This window comes from Moschus berezovskii, chromosome 15 (genome assembly GCF_049115385.1).
Source record: "Moschus berezovskii isolate FMDL1 chromosome 15, NW_MosBer_1.0, whole genome shotgun sequence".
Taxonomy (NCBI): Eukaryota; Metazoa; Chordata; class Mammalia; order Artiodactyla; family Moschidae; genus Moschus; species Moschus berezovskii.
In genome coordinates this window covers 7,932,563-7,952,025 of record NC_142474.1, presented here as the reverse complement: position 1 = coordinate 7,952,025, position 19,463 = coordinate 7,932,563, and the positions used below count along the sequence as shown (strand labels likewise).

General features: G+C 45.4%; 1 protein-coding gene across 5 annotated transcripts in view; it reads left to right on the top strand.

Moving 5' to 3' along the window:
• The window catches only part of EYA2 (EYA transcriptional coactivator and phosphatase 2), a 265,824-nt gene that overhangs the window by 209,337 nt on the left and 37,024 nt on the right, over nt 1-19,463 (top strand). For all 5 annotated transcript variants that reach the window (XM_055438503.2, XM_055438537.2, XM_055438512.2 and 2 more), the window contains one exon: nt 10,570-10,659. In XM_055438503.2, coding sequence (XP_055294478.2) covers nt 10,570-10,659 — 90 coding nt within the window. The remainder of the gene's footprint in view (nt 1-10,569; nt 10,660-19,463) is intronic.

Genomic DNA, 19,463 nt, shown 5'->3' with positions numbered 1-19,463 from the left:
TTTAATCTGTAAACTAGGGAAAAGATATTTTGAGGAGGAAGTGTGCTAATATACAAAAGACTTACACATACTTAACTGAGCATCTGCCTTGTACCTGGTCCAGGTTCTCATAGAGCTTGCCTTCTGGCTAAGAGAGAAGCATCAAAAATCACAAGATTTTTCCAGATAATGATAAACGCTGTTAAAAACTGTAACAGTGTAATGAGATGTCTCAAGAGTGGAGGGTCAGCACCCAGGTTACTTCAGGAGGGATGATCAGAGAAGGTCTTTCTGGTATTGAGAGTGGGAACTGAATGTTACAAAGGGGCCGGCCATGAAAGCATCTGGGGAAAGGGAATTCCAGGCAGTGAGTACAGCAAGTGCAAAGGCCCTGAGGCAGTATTGAGTTGGCAAGCTCACAGAGCAGATCAGTGGGTTCGAGTGGAAAAGTGAAGGATGCTGGCATTATTCAGAGGGCCAGAGGATGCTGACAGGTTTTAAAAGAGGAGGGCAGTTCTGGTTTTGTTTTAAAAAGACCGATCTTGCTGCTGTGTGGACTTGGAGGTGAGTGGAAGCTAGCTAGCAGTATATAGCCCAGCATATAAATGTGCTTGTTTTCAGCCTCCCTCACCATCTCCCTCTCTCAGTGATGATCTAAAGACCCCTTGGGAATAAAGTAAAGACATGAGTTACAGGCTAGGCTCAGATAATTAGAAACAGGTTTTTTATAACAAGAGTGTCCAGCAAAGAAATGGGAAAGTTACGTGGGATGTGTGACAATTTTTCATTACATATGACTGTCCTGTATCCCTGGCACCCTCTAATGTGTATTTTCCAACATCACCAAGCAGTTTATTCAATTCTGACTCCGTCTTCCTGAAGACAGCAACGCAGGTTAATCCCACGCGCTAAGGGCTCAGTCCCATGAGACTGCCCCCACTTCAGATGCCAGTCCCAAGTCTAGATTGTTGCCTGTGCTTCTGACCAACCGACTATAAATTAGAGGTTCCCACGACCCCCCTCCTTGGGTTCAAATAGTTTGCTGGAGCTCACAGGACTGAAAGAAACACTTACATACAGGGACTAGTTTATTACAAAGGATATTATGGAGGATACGGATGAACAGCCATGTGGAGAAGTACCTAAGGAGGGTCCAGAAGGGTCCCCAGCACAGGAGCACCCACAAGCAACTGGGGTGTGCCACCTTCCCAACATGTGGATACGCTCATCACCCCAGGGAAAGTCGCTCAATCATGTCCGACTCTTTGTGACTCCATGGACTGTAGCCCGCCAGGCTCCTCTGTCTGTGGGATTTTCCAGGCAAGAAGACTGGAGTGGGTTGCCATTTCCTTCTTCCAGTATTATATTCGTTTCAGGGATGAAACATAATGATTCTGTATTTGTATAGATTTCATAGCATAAAAAGTTATTTTAGTATGACTGACTATATTCTCTGTGCTGTCCATTACATCCCCGTGGCTTTTGTGTTTTACAGCTGGAAGTGTGTACCTCTCAATCCTCTTCACCTATTCTGCCCACCCCTCTCTCCTCAGGCAACCCCTTGTTTGTTCTCTGTATCTATGAATCTGTTTTCATTTTACGTTTGTTTTGGTGTTTTGATTCCACATATAAGTGAAAACATACAGTATTTGTCTTTCTCAATCCAGCTTATTTCACCGAGCAAAATATCCTCCAGGTCCATCCATGTTGTCAAAATGGCAAGATTTCCTTCTTTTTCACGGCTGGGTAAGATTCCATTGTATATACACACCATATTGTCTTTATTCACTCAACTGCTGATGGGCACTTAGGCTGCTTCCATATCTTGGCTATTAGAAATTCCGAGGGCTTTAGGAGTTCGGTGCCAGAAACAGGGACAAAACCCAAATATATTTCTTACTATAAATCACAATATCAGCCCTCCCCAAATGCCACTTCCCCCCAGTTATGACAAGGAGGAGTGTTGCCCAAACTTGCAAGCTGCTCTCTAGGGGGAGATGCCACCTTTGCTGAGAACCATGGCCTTAAAACAGGCTTCTCTGGTGGCTCAGCAGTAAAGAATCCGCCTACACTGCAGGAGCCGCAGGAGCCGTGGGTTCAGTCCCAGGGTCAGGAAGATCCTCTGGAGGAGGAAATAGCAAGCCACTCCAGTATTCTTGCCTGAAAAGTCCCATAGACAGAGGAGTCTTATGGGCTACAGTCTATGGGGTCACAAAGAGTCAGATATGACTTAGTGACTAAACAACAACTGCCTTGAAACATGGTCTATGAGATCACGTACCCAAAAGAGCAGCATTTTTTTCATTTTTTCATTGCATGCTGTGTGGTAGGCAGACAAATGGGCCCCCAAAAGGTGTTCAGGTCCCAGTCTCCAGAATCTGTGAATGTTACCTTGTATGGCTAAAGAGACTTAACAGGTGATTAATGTAATCAGAGTCCTCAGAAGAGGGAGGCAGGAGGTGAGAGTCGATAGCAGGAACTGGCTGCGCGAAGGAGCCGATGCCAAGGAATGCACCGGCCTCTGGAAGCTGAGAAAGGCAGGGAAACTGATTCGCCTTTGAAAGCTCCCAAAGGCATGCCTTGACTTAATTTTTTAATTTATGTTATTTATTTCCGGCCTCACTGGGTCTTCGGTGCTGCACGGGCTTTTCTCTAATCGCAGAGAGCGGGGGCTGCTCTCTGGCTGTGGCGCACGGGCATCATTGCGGCGGCTTCTCTTGTTGCAGAGCACAGGCTCGAAGCTTCAGCAGTGGCAGCACAGGGGCTCAGCAGTTGTGGCACACAGGCTTAGTTGCTCCACAGCACGTGAAATCTTCCCGGACCAGGGATCGAACCCCTGTCCACTGCTTTGGCAGGCAGATTCCTATCCACTGTGCCACCAGGGAAGTCTGAAACACCTTGATTTTAGATTTCTAATGTCTAGAACTCTGTAAGAGGATAAACTTGTGTTGTTTCAAGCCACTGAATTTGTGGTAATCTGTTACAGCATCCACAAGAAACAAACATACATGCTCACCTTCGTGTTTAACTTTCTGTGATGATGAGTGGAACAGGTTTGCCATCTGCGGTCATGAGGACAAGTTTCTTTCTGAACCGAATGTGTTTGTTTAAAAAAAAAAAAATATGCAGGAAGGGTAGCTCAATTAAAGGAAAATACTAAGTTAACACAGCTGCTCTGCAGTGTGTGAAACTTGCAAAGGTGTTACAAGAATGGCCATGGTTTAGCAAATACCAGGTGAAACTGTTGCACAGGAATTTCTAAGTGGGGAAAGCTTTCTGATGGAAGGTTTTGGACTCTGATGCCTTTTTGCTAATTTGCCTGTGCTAATAATCCCTAAGCACCAGGAGGAAATCATATTGCACTCATTATCCTACGGGAGCCCTAGAAAGGAGTCACTTGCTTATATGCAGGTGAGGACACTGAGATCCAGGGAGGGTGAACCTCTCATCCAAGGTCATGTCCGTGGGGAATGGCAGTCCTGGGATTTGAAGCCAGGTCCTGCTGACCCGGCAGTTAATGTTCTCAGTCGCTTTGCTTCAGGCAGCTTCTTGCCTGTGGCCACTTTCATGCACACCTGGGATCTGATCCCCCAATATTTTCGTATGAATTTGTATATGATGATGTACTTTGATGTTTTGTCATCTATTCTAGAGATTGGTGAAGTTTTTCCTGGTGGCATAATAAATATTTTAGGCTTTAGGCTAGGCTTGCAGGAGCGATCAACTCTGCCATTATCGCCCGAAAGCAGCCATACACACTGAGTGAGCAAGTGGACATGGCTCTGTTCCAGTAAAACTTTATCAAAACTGACAGCCGTAGTTCCGTAACCCCTAGATGCTCTTACATTTCTTTCATTCTTTTTTTCTTTTTTAAGCTGGTCATTTTTAAAATAAACCTTCACTAAAAGGATGACAACCTACTCTTTGAAAAACTTGTTTAATCTTTGTATTAATAACAATTTTATGAGTTGATTAATCCCATTTTACAGATGAAAAACTGAGGCACACAGAAGTTAAGTAACTTGTACAAAGTCATCTAGCAATAAGAGGTGGAACTAGCCTTGAACATAATAAGCAGTCTGGCTCAGAACCCACACTCTTAACCTACTACAAAACACTCTAATGACTGGATATTATTATTATCCAACCAGCTGTGAAAAAAAAAAAAAGACCACAGTCTTATAAGTTAATTTCAAGATGAATTTGGGGTGTGCCTTTCTTTTCTTCAAAGCGTTGTGATGCTGAATAAATAGTGTGGCTCTCACCTCTTTAAATTATAAACAGAATTAAATGATGAATTAAACCATCTACTACAAAAGCGTTATGTGCTTAAAATAGAAAACTTGGAAAATTCAATAAAGGAAATTCTCTTTTGGACGAATAGAGCTGTGATTCATTACATACAACTTTTTGGTTCAAAACTTGGACTCCTTCAGAAATGAAAATGGTTTCCTCCTAATCCACAGGGATTGGGCAGAAGACCTCTAAGAATACGGCTTAAATCAGAGAGCTTGGATATTTGGGAGTGATGAAGGCACTTGACAGAAAACAATTGCCATCATCTAAATTAACATCTAAATTAACCCCGAAGAATTTTTGCATTCATTTGAAGCCTCCAGGAATCCACATGCCATTTTCCTCATTCAAGTTTGTTTGATATTTGATTAATTTTGTTTTAGGAAGACTTTCTGTTTTAAGGCTCTTACCCTCTACCCCCGCATCCAGGAAATACAGCCATACGTCACAAGATAACTTACTGATCCACAAGGCAGATCTTTGAGGGGCCCATATGGTGAACACCCCCACCATCTTCCTCTGATTAAGACAACCTCACCAAGAATGCATGATAATTAGGTTACAGCGGCATCCAGACCCACAACATCTGCCTCGAGGGGGGTGTTCCAGTGCATGGAACGTCCTCATCAGCCTCCTAAATGAAAGCGTGCGTAGCCCACCTCACCGTCATCAAAACCGAACCCTGACAAATCTGTAGAACATAAGAGCACATTGAAAAAATCTGCAGTCTGTTTTGTACCTTCGTGGGGAGAGAGCCACCCACAGATTCTTGAGTCAAAGATGACATTCCATCCACCCAGCGCCCCCGGCCCCCAGCACAGTCCTTTCCACAGACAAGTTACAAATCGAAGCCTGTTTTGGAAAAAGCCCCTTTTCTCAGTTCTCCATTCTGGTTTAAATGGATTGTTTTTTAAGCACAATCTGTTTCTTGCTGTTACTTGCTTAAGAAATTAACCACTGATTTTTTTTAATCCAAAGAGCATGTAATGATTTAGAAAATGGTTTTCATGCGAGATGGTATTTTCATAAAGCACATCTTTCATAGAGTACCATCTGATTTGGGATGTTCCTGCTGGGTTTGCAGAAACACGAGGCGGCAGACTGGCATGTTTTGACAATAACCAGCACTCGTAGAATGCCTGATATACCGGACCCTGCGCTAGGGGTTCACATGTGTACTATTTCATTTAGTCCTTTTATTAGTTGGAAAAACATGGCACAAAGACTCCGTATTTTAGGCTTTCTTTGACTGGGAAGAGTGCTAGTTCAGGCAGGCTTCCTCCCTCTCCAAGCTACGAAGGGTGAATTAAGCTAACAAACCAGGATGGTGTGTTTACAGAGCATGTCAGGGATGCACTCGGGGCAGCGTGAGATGAAACCCCTGTCTGTCACCCTGTCCTCACATTAATTAACGCTCAGCCTCCACCAGTTTTTTGTCTCTTCATTTCTCAGTCTTTACAACCTTGAAAAAAAACATTTTCTACTTGGATACAGTGGTCTGGCCCAGAGTAACACTGTGTGTTACTTAACTACAGGGACAGTTGTGCTTTTCTTGGGCTGTTCTAGACTTTTCCACCTCAGCACAACTAGTTTTTATCAAGTATCTTGAAAAGAGGTTCCTGCTACACAGTTTAAAATCATCTAATAGGCAGCATGCAAGCAGATTTTAGAAAAAACTGAAATAAGAGAATGCTTAGGGAGTAGTTAGGTATTCTAAAAGTTCTCCTCAGAAACCTCTGGGTGTCTTGAAGTTTTTGTTTCATTTTTAATAATCCCAGAAATGTCTGAATCTCTTCTCTTTAAAAAACAAATTAGAGAATATTCTAGATAATGCTAAAGTTCACTTTGATCATCACTTCTAGTTCCTCTCTCCCCTCCACCCTGCTTTCCAAAGGTAATTACTGTTCTGATTATGGATATATCTTTGCAGATATTAGAGATATATAAGGGCCCATGGAAAATATGTAGTAACATTTTATGTCTCCAATAAATGGTAGTAACATGCAGTATATAACTCTCAGCTATATACTTTCACTCAATAATATTTTTCTGATGTGTCCATGTTAACACTTGATCTGGTTCATTTGTTTCCATTGAATTTAGTTTTCCATTGCATGAATATTCTACATTTTATTTCTCTAATCTCCTTTGGTGGACAGCTAGTTTTCAGTCGTTTGCAATTTACAAACAACTCTGTAATGAACATTTTTTTACACATCCTTTGTTCACATATATGGATTTTTCTCTAGGGTAGTATTTACTCTGGGCTTCCCTGGTGGCTCAGACGGTAAAGAACCCGCCTGCAGTAAGGGAGACCTGGGTTCGATCCCTGGGTTGGGAAGATCCCCTGGAGAAGGAAGTGGCAACCCACACTCCAGAACTCTTGCCTGGAAAATCCCCACGGACAGAGGAACCTGGCGGGCCACAATCCATGGGGTCACAAAGAGCCGGACAGGACCGAGTGACTCAGCGCACGTTTACTGGAGGGTCCTGTTTCTCGCGGAGGTCTCCCTTTATGGCGGCACTGGGCCCTCACTGCTGCACGGGCTCTCTCCCGTCGCGGTGCTCGGCTTCTCACTGCCCTGGCGTCTCCTGCTGTCGAGCTCGGGCTCTAGGGCCCGCGGGCTCAGTGGCTGTCATGCACAGGCTTAGTTGCCCCGTAGCATATGGAGTCTTCCTGGACCAGGGATCAGACCCGTGTCCCCTGCTTTGCCAGGTGGATTCTTAACCACTGGACTACCAGGAAAGACCCTCCTTGTGTTTTTAGTTTTCTTTTAATCCAAGAAATATATGCATAGAGTTTAAAACTCAAGGAAAGGATTATAAAACACAGCAAGCAGTCCCCAGTGATTTTCCCCCAACCCCACCCTGTTTTTTTTGCCCAGAGGCAACAACTCTTCTTGATTCTTTGGGTATTGACCTTCAGATTTCTAAGTAACCTGCTTCTTTACCCACTGAATGATTTTTTTCTGTTTTAGGCAGGATCTCTGGCTTCCCAGACACAATGTAAGACTTTAGCTCTCTCCTCCCACCCACCCTTGCCTCTCACACACATATAGACTTTCTCTCCTCATTCTCCCCGTATCAGTAAGTCGTCATTTCAGCTTTATTGATGCAAAGGACTCAGCTTCTTATAACTGTGCAAACACTTGTCACAGGTAAGCCATTTTTGTCTACAGTAATTGCTTTTCCTGTTTTGTGTGCTGGCCTGAGAGTTGACATTTTTCTGAATAAATCTTTTCAGTGGATGAATCTAGATGGCTCCTTCTTCTTGCTTCCCACTTAGTACATGGAGGGCTGGGCATAGGTGGTCAGGCGTACAATCAGCCTCACCAGGAAAGAATGTGTGCAGTCCTGCAGAGGTGAAATGGTTTGGGTTCGAGGAGTATGTGGAAACACCCCCCAAACCTTTTCCAAGGTCGCACAGTGATTCCTTACTTGGCTCCAAGGAGTTTGTTTTCTCCGTTTCCTCTTCGTTTTTCATGGACCACTCTACCCTGCGACTTCCAGCCAGGGCCCGGCGTGCTAAGCTTTGGCTATGGAAGCCCTAATGAGCTGTTTCACCTGATGGCTGTGTTCCTGGGCTTGATTCTTCACAGTCGTGTGTGTGAAGCTGAGATCACCAGCTGCGATTTTCTGTTTTTTTAAGGGTCAGGACGGGTTTATGTCATTCATTATTTGTTTTCATAATACAGGTAATACAGCCTCCTGGTGAAAAATTCAACTGGAAAAAGAGGTATATGGAGGTCAAGGCCACCTTTCCTCCTCTCCCAATCCTGGCCCCTCCGAGGCCTCCTCTGAAGCTGAGCTGCCCTGAACCAGATTACTGGCTTCAGATCCCAGCACTCGCTTGCTGTGGCACCTTAAGCAGGTGGCTCTGTGAGCCTCAGTGTTCTCATCTCTGAAATGGGAAGATAAGTGCTCACCTCAGAGAGCACTGAGGGGATTAAATGAGTTAATAAATACTTAGAGAGTGGCACAGAGAAAGCACCTAACAGATACTAATGAGGACTATTACTAAGTGTTGTCTCTCCTTGTAGACCAGTGGTTCTTAACCTTGACTGCACATTGAAATCAGGTGGGGAGTTTAAACTTTTCTCGTGCCTGGATGCCACCTGCAGCCATTCTGATTTTATTGGTTTTTAAATGCTCCTCACATCAACAAAGTGTGCAGCCAGGGTTGAGAATCATTATGCATTGTATTTCCCATGTGTATGCTCTATATTTTTCATGTATCAGTTGGAATCAGTGAGGTTATGCTGCAGTAACAAACATGCCCCAAATCTCACCTGCTTCTTATTTATCGTACATGTCCGTTGTAGTCTGTGTAGCTCTGACACTCATCATCTTTATTCTGGAACCCAAGCTGACCAAGTCACTTGTGGCTGGAACATTTAGCCTTGTGAATTGGATAGACAGCATGGCAAACCATGCACTAGCTCTTAAAGCTTCCAATCAGAAGTGGAACAAAAAGGGGGAAAGTGTTATCCGCTCATTGTGTCTGACTCTTTGAAATCCCACGGACTGGGATCCCACAAGGTTCCTCTGTCCATGGAATTCTCTAGGCAAGAGTACTGGAGTGGTTATCCATTCCCTTCTCTAGGGGATCTTCCTGACCCAGGGATCGAACTTGGGTCTCCTGCATTGCAGGCAGATTCTTTACTGTGTCAGCCACCAGGGAAGCCCCTTCCAACCAGAAGTGAAACATATCTTCTGCTCACATTTCATTGGCCAAAGCAAGTCATGTGCTCACCGTTGAGTTCCACGGGGAACCTTTATATCAGGGGTCAGCAGCCTTTCTCTTCAGGGGGTCAGATAGTCATCACTTTAGGATCGCTAAGGATCTGTCACAACTACTTACCTCAGCCTTCAAAGTCCAAAAGCAACCATATACAACAGACTGTCCAAAAATGTAAAAATCACTCAACTTGTGAGCCATTCAGAATAGACAGCAAGCCAGATCTGACCTGCGGGCAGTAGTTTGCCAGGCCCTGGTGTGTATCATCTTCCTACAGAGAGAAGCTTTTCAGGAAGGGACCCCAAATATGGATGAAGAGTAATGCAATCTACACACTATGCGTGTAGGAAAGACAGGGGGAGAGAATGGACCCTTTTATTGTATATTGTGTTTTACACAGTAATTGCATGCACACTAAGTTGCTTCAGTCGTGTCTGACTCTTTGTGACCCTAAGGACCTGTAGCCCGCCAGGCTCCTCTGTCCATGGGATTCTCCAGGCAAGAATACTGGGGTGGTTTGCCATGCCTGCCTCCCCTCCAGGGAATCTTCCCAACCCAGGGACCCAACCAGCGTCTCTTATGTCTCCTGCATTGGCAGGCAGGTTCTTTACCACTAGCTCCACCTGGGATGCCCTTTACATAGTATGCTGCTGCTGCTGCTAAGTCACTTCAGTCGTGTCCGACTCTGTGTGACCCCATAGACGGAAGCCCACCAGGCTCCCCCATCCCTGGGATTCTCCAGGCAAGAACACTGGAGTGGGTTGCCATTTCCTTCTCCAATGTGTGAAAGTGAAAAGTGAAAGTGAAGTCGCTCAGTCGTGTCCGACCCATAGCGACCCCATGGACTGCAGCCTACCAGGCTTCTCCGTCCATGGGATTTTTTAGGCAAGAGTACTGGAGTGGCTTGCCATTGCCTTCTCCGATACATAGTATACTGTGATACAATTTGCTCTTGTTCCTTAATACTGTGTTTCTGAATGATTCTTTCATATCAGGAGTTCTAGCATGACTCCATTTTTTTTAATGGCTGCCTAGTTTTCCCTGCTATGGATGTACTACAGTGGGTTTTGTTTGTGTTTTTATAGCTAATCCTCTCTTGTTAGATAACAGTGGTTTTTTTTAAACATCTGGAGCAGGAAGGCAGCATCATAGACTGATCAGTATAAAGAGAGAACCAAGATCCCAAGTCAGCCAGTAGTTTATACATGGTTTACACTGCTTTCCCTGAAATGTCTTGTTTTCCAAGACGTTCTCTTTTCCTCCAGCCATTTGTGGTTCTTGCAACACTGAACACAGGTGCCATTCCAGAGGCATATTGGCGGGGGGAGATTTAAACACTGATGAGGATAAATAGAAATGATGAAAAGGTAGAAGTGAAATCCCAGAAGCTGTGCAACATTATCACCCTGAGCCCACCTGGACACACATTTTAGGCCGTGTGGGAGCCACAGAGATGAAGACAGCCCACAACCAGCGTTCACAGGTGGGACCGGAAGAGGGGAGGCTGAGATGACAGCAACTCCACTTACACGCTTTTCTCCTCTTCTTCCTAACAGGACACCACGGCATCCGTGCGCATCGGCCTCATGATGGAAGAAATGATCTTCAACCTCGCAGATACACATCTGTTCTTCAATGACCTGGAGGTCTGGAATTGTTTGATTGTTTCATTCCTTAGTTGCTTTATTTAATCACCTGCATCTGGTTTGGGGACGGAGACACTGCCTTTTCGTTTTCCCTTTTTTCTTTTTCATTTGGAGGCTAGAAACTTTTGCTCGCAACCCCCAAGAAGGCATAGGACTGTGGCCAGCCACAGCTTATTGGAAACACACTTGACCGGATTCCCTCTGCGGTTAATGGGCTTTTCTCTCTGCTCTAGCAGTGATGTCCACTGGCAGTTTTACTAATCCAATCAAAGCTGTGTAGTTTCTTCCTCCTGAAATTTACTATTTAATAAAGTTTATTAAGGCAAATTAGTATGGATCCTCCTGGGTCAGGAATAATTAGCAGTGGGCCAGGATGGAAGCTTTTAAAAACAATTTACATTCCCCTGAAAACATGTTTTACAAAGAGAAAGGGGAGGGGGAGCATGCTGATTTAAAGTATCAGCTCTGTGCCCTTAAGCAAGGAGCAAGGGAGATGGGAGAAGGGGGAGAGCAGCTTCAGAAATAAATTTAATTCATTTGTTTATACACTGCCTGTGTCCGAAAGATTGGGGAAGAATCTCAAATAGAAAACATATTTAAAATAGAGCTACTAAAGCAAACACAAAGGAACAGAAGGCCACATAATGAATAAGGCTGAAGCATTGTACAAAAATAAAAATCTGGCTTGGGTTAATGACAGCAATTCAGAGTCTGTCTCTGAGCTTCCTGGTAGCAAAAGCAAGGAAGGAAATAAAATGCACTACCTTCCCCCAATGAAAGAGCAAACAGCTTTCTCCAAGGTAAGGAAAGGTTGTCTGATAAGAGAATTAACATGGGAATCTTCTAGATTTGTAAATTATATTCTTGTTACTGGCTTAACAGAAAATTAAAGGCAACCTAAAATATAACTGCTTATGAAAAAACAATTCTATTTATCCTGGTAGGAATATTTTTTCCTAGAATCTGAAAAATCCCTGGGGACTCCACTGCAAAGTAGAAACATCAAGGCTATACATTTCAAATCTGTCCTGGCCAGCCTGGAGCATTGCTAATATTTATCATCAGGAAAGGATACAGGGTTTCCTTTCTGTTCTGCTGTCCTAGAGTTCCAGAGGGGAAATGCTTGCTGAAATGATCCGTCTTGTGTTCTGTCCAGTCTCGACAAGCCATTTGGGCCTCAGTCCTCGTGTCTGTGAAATGGGATTGATGCTCTCTGCCCAGCCTCTTTTTTAAGAGAGGATTGAGATAGAAACTTGCTGAGAAAGAAAGAGAGCTTTGGAGCAGTGGAAAATGCCAGTAGCATCAAAGCACAAAACTATCTCTTTCACCAAAAGCATCTCTTTCACCAAAAGCAACATGAAAGTTTTCTTTACCAAGGCCTCTCATATCTTGGAGGGGAAAAAAAGAGAGAAAGAGCTAAAATTTTTAAATAAAAAAAAAAAAAAAACATGGCAGTTGAATTCAGCAAGTATTATGGAGCCTAATGTAGTAAATACTCCACTGATCACACATAGCAAAACCCAAGTCACTCTAGCAAAAAATGAAAACTATTGGCCCTTGTAGTTGAAAAGTCCAAGGTAGATTTAGGTTTTCCCTATCTCTGCTTAGACTGTTACTTATATGAGAGCAGAGACCATGTCTGTCTGATTTACCTTAAATCCCTGGAGGCCAGGCAATAAACAGCCAAACAAATCTGTAAACAAGAATGCTTGTGAGAGTGAAAAGGATGTGAAGAAAATAAACAATCAGGTGTGATAGTGAGGGAGCAGGGTGGGGGAACAGCATTCTCGTTCTCGAGGGAGTCAGGGAAGGTGTCTCAAGGACATGGCACTTGAGCCCAGGCCTGAATGATGGCAGGGGTCAGCCAGGTAGAGATTAAAGGAGATGGGGTCAGCAGGTGCAAAGGCCCTGAGGTGAGGACTAGTGTGATGTCGTCTAGGTTCAGCGAGAAGGCCACGTGACTGCAGTGGGTGAGTGAGAGCAGAGAAGATGAGTCTAGAGAGGCAGGCGTGAGCCAGACACAAGCCATAAACGTCAGGGTTTATTCTAAGTGCTGTGGACAGCCCTGGGGCGGGGGAGCATGAAACAGGAAGAGCCACGTGACCTGGTTTATGTGTCACAGTTACCACTCTGGCTGCTGCATGGAGAACAGGCAATAGGAGGGGGAAGGGAGAGACTGGGGGACTAATGTAGCGGCGCCTCCAAGCAAAAGAAGAAAAACGGGCTGGACTGAGATGGCAAGAAGATGGGCACTTAGGGATGGCGGTAAAGCTAAGAGGCCTTGCTCACAGGTTGGGCAAGGGGGATGAGGGAGAGGGAGGAGTCAAGAGAGACTCCTGGGCTCAGCCTGCCCTGGGGGATGGTGCTGTTCTCTGCGATGGGCAACACAAGGGAGGTGAAGAATCCATCCCTCTGTCGTGCGCACCTGGGGTCTGAGATGTCTGGGACACTCCAGCAATGACACCAAGAGTGTGTTAGTCCCTCAGTCGTGTCCCACTCTTTGCGACCCCCATGGACTGTAGCCCACCAGGGTCCTCTGTCTGTGGGATTCTCCAAGCAAGAACACTGGACTGGGTAGCCATTCCCTTCACCAGGAGATCTTCCCAACCCAGGGATCGAATCCGGTCTCCCACATTGCAGGCAGATTCTTTACTGTCTGAGCCACCAGGGAAGCCCAATGATACCAAACTGTCAGGCAAACACAAGTGTTTGAAGCTCTGATGCAATAGAAAGGCAGATACACAGTAGGGGCTTTGTCCACCTTGGTTGAAACTGAGACTCAGAACCAGGTATTTTGAGGGGACCATTGTGTTTGAGTTCAAGCCCATATCTTCAGACCCTTGCCCCCTCTGCTATTCCTCACTGGCCCCAAAGTCAAAGTCTCACCTCTTAGAAAACCATCTTAATTACCAGCTGGAGCTACTCAGGGAAGACTGTTTTTATTCTCTACACTTTTTTTTTTTCCAAAATGTCCCCAATGCCAGAAGCCCCGAGGGCACCTCGGTAGAATTGAAACCACATTCCTCGTTCCTCAATGGAGAACTTAAGACTCACACAAGTGGAAACGTACTGCGTGCTGGTACCGGGGAGCCCCTGTCAAAATCTGAAGAGCAGCCTCGTGGAGCTCCGCAGGGAGGCTGTCCGGGCTGGGCAGAGGCGCGCTGTCTGTGGGAGTCCAGTGCAAGGCCTGGCTTCTGGGCCGATGGTTAGATGACGGCGTTTAGGGAGCAAAGTCTGATCCCTTTCTCTGAGCCTGCAGTGCCATTAGGAGGCCGGCTTCCACAAGCAGCAGCGATTTATGGAGAATTTAGTGTTCGCCAGGCCCTACTCTTAAGTGCTGTGAATTCAGTGGCCCAAAAAAAAGCACAGCAAGATTCCCCCACCCTGGAGGCACTGACCTTCCAGTTGGGGAAACAGACCATAAATAATTGAATATAAAATGTCAGATGAAATGCTCCAAAGAGAGCCTAGCAAAGTCGGAGGAGATGGACCCAGCGGGTATTTTACTTGGTATAACCAGATAAGACCTCTCTGACATTGGAGCAGAGACCTGAAGGAGGTGAAAGAGAGGATCATGTGGGTATCTAAGCAAAGAGTGTGCCAGACAGAGAAAACAGCAGTGCAAAGGCCCTGGAGCATGGGCAAAGTTGGCAAGTTCCAGGAATAGGAAGGAGAAGCCAGTGCAGCTAGAGCCAGAGCAGGAAAGATTGTGGAGGGCCATTTGGGGAGAGGAAGACAGATCATATGGCCCATGGTAAGGTGCCAGGTAACATTCTGAGAGTGACCAGAAGCCACTGGACGATTTTACCTGACTCATGGTTTAGAGGCGCCCTCTGGCTGCTGGGTGGAGAAGACCAAAGAGGGCAATGGTGGAAGCAAGTGTTTTTGCATTAAATCAGTGATTCTGGGCCTCAAGGGTGAAAGCGCTCACAGGGGGAGAATCCACGGAGGAAGAACTGGTCAGAGACAAAGTAGGTGCCAAGTTCAGCTTTCCCTCTGGACATTCGGGATGCGCATCCTGAGTTCAGGGCAAGCACCTGCTCATGAGCTCAGTCTGCCTTGGACTCCTGGCCCCACCATCTCCTGGGCTGTGTGACCTGAGTGAGTCACTGCATCTCTCTGAATCTCAGTTTTCTCATCTGTTAAATGGGTAGTTGAAAAGCCCCTACCTTCCAGGGTTGTCGTGATGATGGGAGATGTATGGAAGCTGTCAGCACAGAGCCTGGCCCTGTGTACATGTCCAGCAGATGGGCCTCCCCACCAGTGGCCACATGTGCCACTGGGACCACAGGAGAATGGGGTAACGTGGTATGGGGCAAACTGATTAGTAATTGTTAGATGCATTGTGTGATGAGCTAGAAAATACAACTAGCTTACCCAATCCCTGATTTTACTATAATTCAGTAACAATACTTGTAATACAGAGGTATGGCAAAGAAAAGGCAGTGGTGGGTGACCTGGACCTCCGTTGGCAGCCAGTTGCCGGAGTCTGGGCAAAAGTCTTGACAGTTACCTGGCCAGTTTGCCTTTGTGAGAGAACTGCTTCTTTTGCAGGAAAATCCAGGGCAGAGGACCCTCACCTGAAATGTCAGTGGGGCTGCGGGCGAGGGTGGAGGCTTGATTGATACTCCTGGGCTCACTGAACTGCGTGACTGCCCCCGCCACGCCAGGGCGGGACCCAGTCCTGCGTCCCAGTGAGCGCAGGCGCTGGGGACAAGCCCTCTGGGGTTTGATTTCAGGGCTCAGGGCACCACAGGGGTGGCGATGCCGTTCATCTGCACGGCCCCTGGGTGAAGAGGTGAGTGGGGCAGGGCAGATTCAGGCAAGAGACAGCCGGCCCTCACTTTCCCCACCTTCCCTCGCTCTCGGGTATCAAGTGGGGGAGAGTGAGTGTGGAAATGGGAGGGAAGTGTGCATTATCACACGAAAGGGAAGAATTTTTGGCTTCTAGCAGGCGGGGCCAGAGAGGCCACGTTACCCAGTACTTTGGACAGCCTTGTGCAGTGAGGAACCATTCCACCCAAAATGCCAGGGGCACCCCGTTGAGAAATGCTACGCGGAGCCCTTGTATTTACATATCACCTAGTCAACTCTACCGTATTTACGAATTACCTAGCGTTCAGCACGACCCAGGCTTCATGTAACTTATTTATTTGAAAAAAAAATTTTTGTTGTTAAACTTATTTTTTTTTCTTACTAATGTTTTTTTTTTGGGGGGGGCAATGACTAGCACATTATGCCAGTGATATCATTGGTGATATTGCTTAGAATGAAACTAAGGTTTTATTTATTGTTTGTTTGTTTTGTTGAAGTATAGTTGATTTACAATGTTGTGTTAGTTTCTGAATCACAGCAAAGTGATTCAGTTATATACATGTATTTTTTCATATTCTTTTCTAAATGGTTTATTACAGGATATTGAATACAGTTCCCTGTGCTAAATATAAATCCTTATTGTTTATTTTGGGCTTCCCTGGTGGCTCAGAGGTTAAAGCGTCTGCCTCCAATGCGGGAGACCCGGGTTCGATCCCTGGGTCGGGAAGATCCCCTGGAGAAGGAAATGGTAACCCACTCCAGTATTCTTGCCTGGAGAATCCCATGGATGGAAAAGCCTGGTAGGCTACAGTCCATGGGGTCGCAAAGAGTCAGACACGACTGAGCAACTGAGCGGAACGGATTGTTTATTTTATACAGAGAGTTGTATATCTGGTCATCCCAAACTCCCTCTCCCCTTTGGTGACCATAAGTTTGTTTCTTATGTCTGTGAGTCTGTTTCTGTTTTGTAAATAAGTTCATTTGTATCATAGTTTAGATTCCACGTAAAAGTGATATCATATGTTATTTGTCTTTCTCTGACTTCACTAAGTATGATAATCTCTAGGTCCACCCATGTTACTGCAGATGACGTTAGTAGATTCTTTTTCATGGCTGAGTAATATTCCATTATGTATATGTACCACATCTTCCTTATCCATTCCTCTGTTGATGAACACTTAGGTTGCTTTCGTGTCTTGGCTACTGTAAATAGTGCTGCAATGAACATGGGGTGTATGTGTCTTTTTGAATTAGGAGTTTTTTTCTGACACACGCCTAGGAGTGGAATTGCTGGATCATATGATAACTCAGTTGTTAGTTTTTTAAAGGATCTCCATCTTGTTCTTCATAGTGGCTACACCAATTTATGTTCTCACCACCAGCATAGGAGGTTTTCTCCACACCCTATCCAGCATTTGTTATTTGTGAACTTTTTAATGATAGCCATTCTGACTGGTGTTGGCTTGAAGCTCAACATTCAGAAAACAAAGATCATGGCATCTGGTCCCATCACTTCATGGGAAATAGATGGGGAAACAGTGGAAACAGTGTCAGACTTTATTTTGGGGGGCTCCAAAATCACTGCGGATGCTGATTGCAGCCATGAAATTAAAAGACGCTTACTCCTTGGAAGGAAAGTTATGACCAACCTTGATAGTATATTAAAAAGCAGAGACATTACTTTGCCAACAAAGGTCCATCTAGTCAAGGCTATGGTTTTTCCCGTGGTCATGTATGGATGTGAGAGTTGGACTGTGAAGAAAGCTCACCGCCAAAGAATTGATGCTTTTGAACTGTGGTGTTGGAGAAGACTCTTGAGAGTCCCTTGGACTGCAAGAAGATCCAACCAGTCCATTCTAGAGGAGATCAGTCCTGGGTGTTCATTGGAAGAACTGATGCTAAAGCTGAAACTGCAATACTTTGGGCACCTCATGCGACGAGTTGACTCACTGGAAAAGACTCTGATGCTGGGAGGGATTGGGGGCGGGAGGAGAAGGGGACGACAGAGAATGAGATGGCTGGATGGCACCACCGACTCTATGGACATGAGTTTGAGTGAACTCGGGAGTTAGTGATGGACAGGGAGGCCTGGCGTGCTGTGATTCATGGGGTCGCAAAGAGTTGGACACGACTGAGCGGCTGAACTGAACTGAACTGAATGTGATACCTCATTACAGTTGAAATTTGCATTTCTCTGGTAATTAGAAGCCAATTTTTTAAACATTTAAACAGGAGAGTTGACTGAAAGAGGTGTGATGAGAGTGCATCACAAATCGTAGTAGTGAATACTGTTTGAGAAATTGTTTCTGTGAGATCAGTTCTGTTTCAGTAATTTAAATCTCTCTGTGATAGAAAACATGTCTCTTATGGAAGGTCACAGCCAAAACCATGTGACAGCCAATATTCTAGAGCAGTGCTGTCCAATAAAATTTTCTAAGCAATGTCAGTGTTCTGTTCTGCACTGTCCAGCACAGTAGCCACTGGCTACCTGAGGTTACTGAGCAGTTGAAATATGGCTATTGTGACTGAGGCCCTGGATTTTTCCTTGTATTTAAGTAATTTTAATGTAATAAGCCACATGTAGCTGATGGCTCTCATATTGGACAGGACAGAACATTTACCTCATTGTACTCATTGTGTTAGGCTTCCATGGTGGCTCAGTGGTTAAGAATCTGCCTACCAAGCAGGAGATGAAGGTTTGATCCCAGGGAGGGGAAGATCCCCTGGAGTAGGAAATGGCAACCCACTCTAGTGTCTTGCCTGGAAAATCCTATGAACAGAGGGGCCTAGCGGGCTATAGTCCGTGGGGTCACAAAGAGTTAGGTGCGACTTAGTGACTTAAGTAACAACTCATCGTAGAAAGTTCTATGAGACAGTGCAGCTCTGGAGCCCTAAATTTGTAAGACATGACCTACATTTTCAGTTAGGATGGTGATGATAATAATAACAAGAACAGTAGTCACAGTTGGCATTTACTGAGCACTTACCAGGTACCAGGTACTATTGTATGTAGTTTACATGTATTAACTTGTTTAATCCTGGTTATTATTATCCCCACTGTCTCAGTCTGCCCTAGTTGCCATAACAAAACAGAGACGGTATGGCTTACACAACGGAAATGAATTTGAGACTTCCCTGATGGCTCAGATGGTAAAGAATTTGCCTGCAATGCAGGAGACCCAAGTTCAATCCCTGAGTCAGGAAGATCCCCTGGAGAAGGGAATGGCAACCCACTCCAGTGTTCTTGCCTGGAGAATCCCATGGACAGAAGAGCCTGGTGGGCTACAGTCCTGGGGTCATACAGAGTCAGACATGACTGAGAGACTAACAGTTCTGGAGGCCAGAAGTCCCAGATTAAGAGGCTGGCAAAGGTGGTTTCCAGTGAAAGTTCTTTTCCTGTCTTGTGGATATCACCTTCTCACTGTCTCCATGTGACCTTTCCTCGGTGTGAGTACAGGAGAGAGAAAGAAAAAAGAGCAAGTGTGTGTGCTAGCCAGTTTTGAGTCTCTTCTTGACTATTATGAGCATATGTGCTCAGTTGCTAAGTTATGTCCAACTCTTTGCAGCCCCACGGACTACAACATACCAGGCTTCTCTGTCCATAGTATTTCCCAGGCAAGAATACTGGCGTGGGTTGCCATTTCCTTCTCCAGGGGATCTTCCTGACCCAGGGATCGAACCTGTGTCTCCTGCATTGGCAGGTGGATTCTTTACCCTTGAGCCACCAGGGAAGCCCAGATGAACATACTAATCCTATCAGATCAGGGTCCCACCCTTACAACCTCGCTTAACATTAATGACTTCCTTAGATGCCCCCTCTCCAAATAGAGCCACACTGAGGGTTCACACTTCCACACATGAATTCGGGGAGGACACAAGCATTCAGTCCATCACATCCATTGTACAGATGAAGAGACCGAGGTACAGAGAGGTTAAGCGAACAATCCAAAGTTGCACAGTTGGCAGGGGCAGTCTTCAGACCCAGGCAG